The following is a 10,519-nucleotide window of genomic DNA, read 5'->3' on the forward strand; positions in this document are numbered from 1 at the left end:
CTATGACTCCCATTGCAGAAAGGAGCTTCCATTGATGGAGAAAGGAAATTTAGAGATGGCTAGAGAAAACTCAATATTTTTATTTAATGTGTTTCTTCCATTAGAATTAAAGTGTGTATAATTTTTCATTCAATAGATTTATCATAAATGTAAACATCATAATAATGATGTTTGCTCCAAAAAACAATAACCATAAAGCAAAATTATGATGCTCCTTACCCGTCTACAGTGTAGCTGAGCAATGTGTGCCACATTCGGTGCCAGAGTACCCTATCTTGTTTTGTCGTATACATTATAAATTTAAATTACATTTATTAGTATTATTTCATGTGTTGAAAATTTTTTTTATCAAAAATTATTTTTTGTGGAGACTCGGACAGGGTCTCATTTGTTTTATTAGCATTTGGCGAGTTTTACTATTCACCTATTTAAAACAGTTTCATATGTCATACCATTTTTCCATGCATCATATCATATCATATTATCATTGCTCATATAAATTTTGAATAATATATTTCATTTCATTCATATAAAATAATGTATAATAATTACAATTCATTATACAATCCCAAAATAAATTACATCTTTTACTTATGTACAATGAACAAAAAGTACAAAATCTAAATACACATAGGCCTTACCAAAAATAGACTACTGAGGTGACTCCCACACTATGGCAGATCTGATCAAATCCCTATGTGGGCACTACTGCTGCTGCTGCGGCTATTGCTGGTCTCCAGTACCTACGCAATGGAAAAAACAACGTGCTAAGCATAACACTTAGTGGTGCATAAATTAAAGTAGAATTAAACTAACTAATTAAAAATAATTATTTCCTGTATAATTTTATAAAAATGTGGATTTCATTAATTTTGAGTCATTTACATGTTTACTGAACTTTGGGAGCAAATAAATTTATTAGGATCTTTTCTGTTTACTTATTCCATATTCAGTCTTATTAAGTTCATATCAGTGCCCAAGTAACCTATAACAGACTATAAAGAATAGATACACAAGAGTATACTAGTTAGACATCCGTATGTCTATCATGTATACATTTGTCATGTCAGGCACAATGCCAACGGGCAGGCATAAAGCCAGAAATCATATCAGGCACAATGGCCAACGGGTAGGCATAAAGCCTGTAGAACAATCATATTAGATAGATATTGTCCATCAATGATCATTCATGTGAGCAGTACTGCTATTTGTAGTCCCTAATTGGTATACCAATTGATCTAAGCTATATACATAAGTTTATGTATACATTGGGCAATTTAATAGCATTATGTTATTTTATGCACTATTCAAGGTTACTATTCATTAGTACTATTCATTGGTACCATTCATTCCATTTGTAATGGGAATATAAGTCCCACATATATATTTATGTCATTTTTATGTTTAGCAAATCATTTAGGTTAATTCCTTACCATATAACAAATCATTTCATGAACCTTTCTTTAGGCCCAGAATTGGTGTCTTAACTTCACCTAGCAAATTGGTCAAAATGTAGCCACTGTTTGGCCACACTTCCTTCATGGAAGTTGTTCCTCTATGTCTTATCTCTGTTTTCTTTTTTGAATCATGTCATTTGGAGTTTTAGAACTCAAGTTATGGTCAATTTTCTAAGACTAGTTTATTAACCCTTTCTGGTTCCAGAACAAGGCAGTTCTGGAGTCAAACTTTGTCTAGTTATTTGAGCATGCTACAGTCATTTTTAGGCCTAATGTCCTTCATATGAGTTGTTACCCTATGTCTTAAGGTGACTCAAATTCAAGAATCACAAATTTTCAAGTTAAGTAGGGTGAGTTATAGCCAATTGACTGACCTAGACTCCTGAATCCTGTGCCTTCAGGATTTCAGGTTCAGGTCAATGTTTTTTATTCCCATTTTAGGGTCCTTACACTCAAAATTTGAGAAAAGTTTCTCAATCAAAGTTGGAGTCCTATTTCTTAAGTTTCTAGAATAGTTTAGCTGATCCCAATTAGAGTTTCCTAATGGGAGATATGGTATAAATACTATTTTGGAGTCAAGTAGTTATTTAGTTCAATTTCAGGATTTGGAATACTGAATTTTGCTAACAATTTGTCAAAGTTCCATTAGGTTCTGGATTTTGGTCAAAACACAAAAATTGTAACTCTAGGTCTTATGGAAATTTTGGCTTTGGTTTTACTACATTTACAGTTTTGTGAACCAAGTTATAGCATTTTTGCCAAAATTGGTCAAGTAGGTCCAAGTCCAGAATTTCAGGGCAGTTTTGGTTCTAGTCAAAGTTGTTGACCTAAATTGTTCTAGCAAATTGGTTGGGTTAAAGTTAGAATTGGGCTCTGTGTCCCTCATGAAAAATATGCTCCTACGTCTAACCTTTCCAATGATTCAAGAATCAGGTCATTCTGACCTTCCTAGAGTGAGTTATGCCCATTTGAACATTTACTGTTCATATGGTCATTTTTTCAAGTCCAGCATGTGATCACTGAGATTCAAGCCAATTTTAGGTCATGTTAGATTCAGTTTCTAGGTAGGACCTCCACATGAAAAACGTGGCATTTTGTCCTAAGTTTCATCTCTAATTGGCCTCACACCAATTGGAGCAATGTGGCTCTACTTATGGCTTCAAAACCACACTGGACTCTGGGTCCACAATTCCTTGCATAGAAATTTAACACTCTCAGTCTTAATTCCACCCAACTACCAAACTTCAATCACATTCATTGCACTTCAAATAGTCAAAAATCAACCTCAACAACATTAATTAAGCATCAATTCACAAAGCCCTAAATTTTGGGTCAAAACCCTAACTTCAAATTCTCAACTCATGCATAACACATGTAAATCAACATGCTACTCATATCTACTTGTAAATCAACACTAGTAAACATAATTATGTTCATCAATTCATCAAACCCCCATCTTTCCTATGGCTGCCGAAATTTAGGGTTCCATTTATTCATTGTATTCTTTTTAATTTCATGGAATTTTAACTTAGTTTAACATGCTAACAATACTTAGAGAAGGAAGGAACTTATATATTGCACTAACCTCACTTGTGACCAATCTTGACTTGCTAAACTTCAAGTTTTATTCAATTCTTGGCTGCCTAAGACTTCCTCAAGGTGCAGGATTAATTTTTAATGAAGTGATCTAGGGGTTTTTGTGGTAGGATTTGCTAGGAAATTAAGCTAGAAGGAGTTGAAAATGGTGGAAGCTCCTTAATAATGGTGATTTGGCCAACTTTGAGAAGAAGAAGAAGAAGATGTAGCAAAATGATAAGAATGATTTAATTTGGTTTGTCTCTCTTTTATATATATATATATATATATATATATATATATATATATATATATATATATATATATATATATATATATGTATGTATGTATGTATGTATGTATGTATGTATGTATGTATGTATGTATGCGTAGATTTAATTGGTTTAAGATTTTCATTAGGTCATTGTGGCATCATGCTTAGGTCATAAATACATTTAAATTTTCTTTTCTTTATTTTCTCTTTTCCATTACACAAATTCATGATTTTAAATTTTATTTTTAAGGTTTTATTCTCTCTCATTTTGATTGATATTTAGGTCAAGATTCAACACTGAGGGTAAAATGACTAAAATGTTCTTCATTGTATTCATCGAGTTGTAATTGTCTTTATCAATCAGCATAAATTTTCTTGTATCTCGTTGACATTTTTATTATCATTTAAACCTCATAATATCCTTCCATTAAATCCCAAATATTTATCTCACAGGTTTCCCCATGAGTCTGGGATTGACAACTGGACCCATAACTGCTTCCAGTAAGGTTACCCATCGCGGGGACCTCGGCTCCTTTAACCTATTGGCATTTCACTTCTTTTATTTTTCCTTAATTTTTCTTGGTCTTTATTCAATCAATTTATATCTCTTCACTCTAGTTTAAGTGTAGTTCCAGACATCCTGACTGTCCGAACAGACGTTAGTCCTCGGAACAGTAGAACGTATGGACTACTTAAAGTGAGGACGTTACAAGAAGGAGGGAAGAGACTCTAATGGAGGGAAAATTCTCTTACTTTGCCTCCAAAACTGTTTAAGGGTATTATGGACATTTCATGTTACTGAAAGTTTGATCCTATAACCATTATTGTTTTAAAAAAAAAAAAAATGTGTCTTTAAGTAAAGATGTGTTGGTTTCTTAAGAAAAGATGTGTTTTTTAAAGTCAAATGATGTGTTGATTATTTATGAAGAAACTGGTTATTTAAAGCTAAAAGATATATCGGTTCTTTATGAATGAATGTATCCTTTAAAGCTAAAAAAACATATATTTCTTCCATCCACATATATTAACATGTGAGAACCATATTTTATTATTTAAATAATATATATATACATAGGTTTTCATGTGGAAATTTTTATTTTTATTTTAATATATCATTGCAAAATATAAATTTAATTATAAAAAAATAAATTATAAGTTATAAATATAAGTTTAAACCTAATCTTAATAATATATATATATATATATATATATATATATATATATATATATATATATATTGTTAAAATAATAATATTTAAATATGTATAAATAAATTAAAATTTTAATAAAAATAATATATTATTATTGAGGTGTATTATTAGATTTGAGGCAGGGAAAGGTCTCTCATCCTGCCTGCACAATAATCATTTTTAAAAAATTTAAAACAAAATACATAATGGATATGTTAATAAAAAACTATTATTACTATATATTTTTATTTATTGTATTTAGATATTAAATGATAATTAAGAAAATAATTGAATAACTTTATTTTTATAAAAATATTTTAATAATTAATTAAATTATTTTATATTTTACTTAATTATTTATTATACAAATATTTATTATTGTATTTAGTAAAGATAAAAAATAAAATTAAAAAAATAATTAATACTTTTTATTTTTTAAATATAATAGATAATTTTAGAAAAAATTTAAATACAACAAATAAAAATAGATGAAGTTAGTATGTTTATTATATCAAACATATAATTATATAATATAAATTTTAAATAGACAAATTATTTTATTAATAAAATAAAATTTAGAATATATAATTGATTCAAATTAAAATAACCGTTAAGGGTATTTTAATTATTTAATCTATAATAATAATGAATTAGATAAATTTAAATAGAGAAACTATTTATTGATGAAATTAAACATAAAAAATTAATTTATTTCATATTAAAAATTAAGAAAGATTAATTTATAATTTTTGGCATAATTTAATTCATAGCATTCTAATCATAAAAAAAAAAAAAAAAATCATGGTATTGTAATTTGCACTTCTCAATTTCCATTTTGGACATACTTTATAGGTCTTTCTGCTTTTCACAAACTCTGTCACTTCAAAGTGGTAGGTTCCATGACTAATGCTACTAGCTCTACATAACTCAAACTCTTTCTTTCTTCCTCAATTTTCCTTCCCATTTTCCGACTTCCAAACACTATTTGCAACAACCATTCTCAGTTTGCCAAACGGGGAAAGAAACTAGATAATGGACTCCAGAGAAAAGCAGCCACCACTGCCATCGCAAATACAACGGCATCCACAACAACATCAACAACACCACCAGACGCAACCAAACATGTTACTTGGTGGTCCTCCCTCTTCCTACACCAACAGCACCGCTGCTGGTCATCCCGCTATGGGTATGATCAACCCGAACATCCCTCCCACTGCTGCAGCTGGTTTCCCCTTTAATTCAGTGGGCCCGCCTCCCCCACGGTCCAAGTCGCCTTCTTCCGATGGTAGTTTTGATGGATCGTCACCTCCTTCTTCCACAGGGATGAGGTTTAGTATGGAGCCAGCGAAGAAGAAGAGGGGGAGGCCCAGAAAGTACACCCCAGATGGCAACATTGCCTTGGGGGTGTCGCCAACCCCGATTCCATCTCCGCCGAACTCGTTGGTCCATGCTGATCCTGGAGGTGGCACCCCTGGCGTGGCCTCTGAGCCTCCTTCTAAGCGGAATAGAGGGAGACCGCCAGGGTCAGGCAAGAGGCAACTTGATGCATTAGGTATTTTTTTTTTTTTTGCATATATTTTTTTGAGCAATATTTTCTTTTGATTATTTAATTCATCTGTGCATACTTGTTATTCCACAGGAGGGGTTGGAGGAGTTGGATTTACACCTCATGTGATTACAGTGAAAGCAGGGGAGGTATGTCTTTTTCATTATGTTGAGTTAATTGCAATTAGTCAAGAGTTTTAAAGGAAAGTACGAAATTTTTATAAAATAATTGAAAAATAAAGAAGAGTAGAAAGTTTGGCATTATTGTGGCTATTCAAGTTGTTAGGGTAACTAACAGAGTATTATGCATCCCATGGAATTTTATGATAATGCAAAATCATAAGCATAAAAAATCATAAGCATAAAATGCCAATTCTCCAAAGTAGGGAATGTTGAAATGGCCAAATATTTGAAGTTTGCATTGGACATGCAATTATTGAAGTTGTTTAATTTAGATTTACAAAGTGTTGAGGATTTAGAGGGTATTGTTCATTTAATGGAGGTTAGCTGATAAGTGTTAGCTTTTAATCTCGTAGTTTTTTTGAACTTTGAATATCTGCCGATTGGCCTAAAATTGATAATGCTTGGAAAGGTTAAGATTTTTTAGTCATTTGGCATAAATTAGCTATACACAACTTTGGAAATGGTTTTATTTTTCATGTGTTGCTTCAAATATTTTTACCATTTTCTATGCTGTGTTAATTACATCATGAATCCTAGTGGTTTATAGCATTCGTCAATGAAGTCCTGATAATTTATTTTTTCAATGAATTCATTATACTTTTTAATTCTTAACCCTTAATGCATTGTTTGAATGGAGGAATAGGAGGGAATAGGAAAGGGAAATTGGATGGGATAATAATTGTCCTTGTTGGATGTTTTAATGAGGTTGTACAAGGGACGATAGTAAGGGATTAATTCTCTCAAATCTCATTTTGTTTTCCTTTCAAAATTGAGGGATTAATAGTCATCCCTCCATTATTACTAATGGTTTTTAATAAGACTATTTATCCTTAATTAAAATTCTTTCTTATCTTTTGTAAAATCCAAACATAGAATAATTACCTTCTCATTTCCATTCTTTTACTATCCCATGGACAATGCATCATTTCCCTTCCAAATCCAAACTATCTAAAACTCCCAAACAAAGTGTTTAATGGTAAGAATCTTTCTTAACCTGTTCAATGTAGACGCTACATGGTAGTGCTTTTTCCCATTCTGTTTTCCACCCAACAAAAATTTACATTCTCTGAAAAGATATTATAAAAAAACAAACATTTACTTGTGTATCTTCTCTCCCTTTCTGAAGTTCTATTTTGTTTTTAAAAAGAATGAAGAGAAGTTGTCCTTTTTTAACAAAATAAAAATTTATTTTTTTGCCTTTCATTAAAAATGTTAGTTTTGTTGAGTATGAGATTGATTTGGAAAAATGTATTTTAATGTAGCATCCATTTGGAATGAATTAACAAAGATGACATGTCCTGAAAATCTGATGATCATCAGCTAGTTGGATCAGTCCAATTGGGAGTTGAACTAGTGACTGGTTCATTCTAGTTTGATTTGATTTTATTTTTTTTCATTTTTAATCTTATAGAGCTATTAGATATTATTTTTTTGTATATATTTTCTATTTTCTTTCATTTTTTAAATTTTGTCTAACCAGTTGAATGAATCGAGCAAATGAATTAGTTAGCAGGCCAGCCTGATTTTACTAATGTTGAAATATTCTTAACTATTTAACGGTTCAAGAGTAATAGTGCAAGTCTTAAAAAGTTATCAGGATTGATTAAAAAAAAAATGATTAGCATTTAATTGAAGAATTCTACAACTATTATTGCTTGTGATGTAGTTAAGTCCTATTTTTATTCAACATCATGCTTCTAATTGATTTGCAAAAATTTTCTAGGTAGATGACTTTTGACTCTCAATTATTGCAGTTATTTAGAGTATAGTTATCTTTCTTTATATGGTAAACTACATGTTTCAAGTTGTACAAACCATGTATGCAGGACATAGCATCAAAGATTATGGCTTTCTCACAGCAAGGGCCGCGAACAGTTTGTATTCTGTCTGCGAATGGTGCTATTTGTAATGTTACGCTTCGTCAGCCAGCAATGTCTGGTGGTACTATGACATATGTGGTACTTCAAATGATTGTATAAGATATGACCCTAATTTTTTTATTTTGGCATTTTTAGCATGATTTAGGGAATGGATGCAATTATAGTCAGCCCAGTAAAATAAAATATTACCTTATTGCTTGTTAGAATAAAAATGAATTTTCAATGGCTTTTATTTTATTATTATTATTTTTTTTTCACTTTTCCTGTCCTCCTCCCTCTTTATCTCATCCCAACCTGCCCTTCCTCTCTTCTTCCACCTCTGCTCTCACTTTTGGAAAATTCATTTATTGCTTGTCACTATTAATGTCAGTTGAGGATGCATACCACACCATTAAACTTCCCTCTCACTAGTGAACACTGTCCATCTTGTCCATGTGCTGATACTCTGCCTAGATTGGTTGACTTGAGCCTCTAAATCTCCAAAACCAAACTTTTCCACTCTCTCTCTCTCTCTCTTTTTCCATCATTTCTAGCAAACTTATGGTCGGGAAATGGCTGCTGAGGTTCCAATTGGCATTGAGGTTTACTTCCCAAGCTTCAGTGCCCTTAAATTATGGCCAAAAGTGGCTAGGTTTAGCTTTGGCTATTCTTCTCTTTCACTTGTTTGGCTTGTCCTCTCTCTTTCTTCCTATTTTCTATCACTGTGAAAGTTGCTTAACAACCTTACTACTACTTTAACTTGTCAGAATGACATTCTTATCATTGATGCGTGGAAATGAGAATGTGGAGTAGAGGAATAAGAGGAGAATGAAGAGTGGTTTTTTTGGGGGTTTTGGGGTTTTTTTTTTTTTTTTTTTTTTTGGGGGGGGGGAGGCGGCGGCGGCGGGTGTTGTTGTGGAGATAGAGAGGTTTTTTGGAGAAAGGAAAAAAAATTTATATTCTAATCAGATATAAAACTTTTAATTATTTTTTAAATTTTGTTTGTCTTTTTGAATTCTAAAATTGCCAAAATTAAAAGGTTTTGTCAAAAAATTGAAAAAAGCACAACAGGCTTCGAACCATTATCCCCATCTATACATTAATACCATTATCCATTGCACCCTCTCTCCTTTATTCTCATACAAATAAGAAAGTAAATTCTTCATCTCCTTTTCTGTTTTTGGGAGAGTGAAATTTGAAAGAGTTTTTTTTTTTTTTTTTTTTTTTTTTTTTGGGGGGGGGGGGGGTGTTTACAAAAGGTTTCTTTAAGGTTTGGTTTCTTGTAGCTTAGATCATTTAGTATAATGCTATAAAGCATATAAACTGATGCATTATCTAATTTTAAATTTCCATGATACCTTTATTCCTTAATTACATATATATAATATATTGTGTGCCCTAATTTTAAGTGTCAAATTTTGGGGTTTGTTAGCGTTCATAGACTGGCTTCACAAATATTTTTCTTTCTCCTCAGTAATATTTGCAGTCTTTGGATATAGCACCAAGATGTAGATGGTTAGATTTTTGGTTGAAGGTTACATAGGTCCCTTGACTCGAAATAGATTTTAAAATGCGTAGTAGTTTAGAAGTTCATGCAGTTTTTTGCTATGATTTCCTTTGGCTATGGGAAATTGCAGTTATTTTCTTATAAACATGAGCATAGACATCATAGTTGTTCAAGGTGCTCCTTAGGTCTAAGGTCAATCATCTCTTTTGATCTTGGGTCAGGCTCCATCACTAAGTTACACTAGGCACCTAGGCATGCTTTAACGAGTGTCTTGGCTTGCACTGAAGGGTATCAAGGATTTTTTTTTTGGTACTCTTTGTTAGTTGGTTTTACTTGCATCATTGGATGCTTTCACCTTATGCCTTACTGGTTGTTTTTAATTATTGGATGTTACAATCTTTTTCAATAAATAAATACAATTGTATAGCGCCAATTTTTTGCAAGGTGAATGCCATGGTGTCATTTTGTGTTCTAATTGCAAAATGAAGTTGCCACTTTCCCTTCCCTCTCGTTCAGGTGTCTGGAGCACTGGCAAAGACAAGTGCATATGGGAAGTTCTAATGTGTTAGAAATTATAAATGGTCTAACATAAGGGGAATGGATGAAGAGGAAGAAGCATCAGCTTGGGCATGTTCCAAACATTGTTTACTGTTGGTGCTATGTCTTTTGCACGTTTTAATCCACATGAAATTTGCCTTGCCAATCTAGCTTGAGACCAACTTATGTATCTATTATTTTATTCCCTTGCAATCTAGTATGCATATTGCCTATGCTGAACTATTTTTATTTGTTATTTCCTGTGTAGTGTCCATGTGTTATTATGAATTGTTTAATATTTTTATATTCAATTATTAATACTTACAAATTGGAACAATGTCCAAATATTTTATATTCATTTTAATAAATGTATCTGGCATCCCTTTGGTTAA

The 10,519-nt window shown here is 31.7% G+C and overlaps 1 protein-coding gene across 4 annotated transcripts; it reads left to right on the plus strand.

The window, feature by feature from the left end:
* The first annotated feature begins 5,349 nt into the window (after positions 1 to 5,349).
* LOC110660893 (AT-hook motif nuclear-localized protein 13) lies at positions 5,350 to 10,519 on the plus strand. Of its 4 annotated transcripts, none has more exons than XM_058136079.1 (4): positions 5,350 to 6,024; positions 6,136 to 6,191; positions 8,051 to 8,182; positions 10,107 to 10,519. In XM_058136079.1, exons 1-4 carry the CDS (start codon positions 5,529 to 5,531, stop codon positions 10,149 to 10,151), a joined length of 729 nt encoding a protein of 242 aa, XP_057992062.1. In that variant the 5' UTR covers positions 5,350 to 5,528; the 3' UTR covers positions 10,152 to 10,519. The 4 variants fall into 4 exon arrangements, with proteins under 4 accessions (XP_057992062.1, XP_057992061.1, XP_021675027.2 ...); XM_058136078.1 differs by having other exon boundaries at positions 5,351 to 6,048; XM_021819335.2 differs by lacking the exon at positions 8,051 to 8,182 and having other exon boundaries at positions 5,351 to 6,048; positions 10,035 to 10,519.

Source organism: Hevea brasiliensis, chromosome 15 (assembly GCF_030052815.1).
Source record: "Hevea brasiliensis isolate MT/VB/25A 57/8 chromosome 15, ASM3005281v1, whole genome shotgun sequence".
In the NCBI taxonomy this organism is placed as follows: domain Eukaryota; kingdom Viridiplantae; phylum Streptophyta; class Magnoliopsida; order Malpighiales; family Euphorbiaceae; genus Hevea; species Hevea brasiliensis.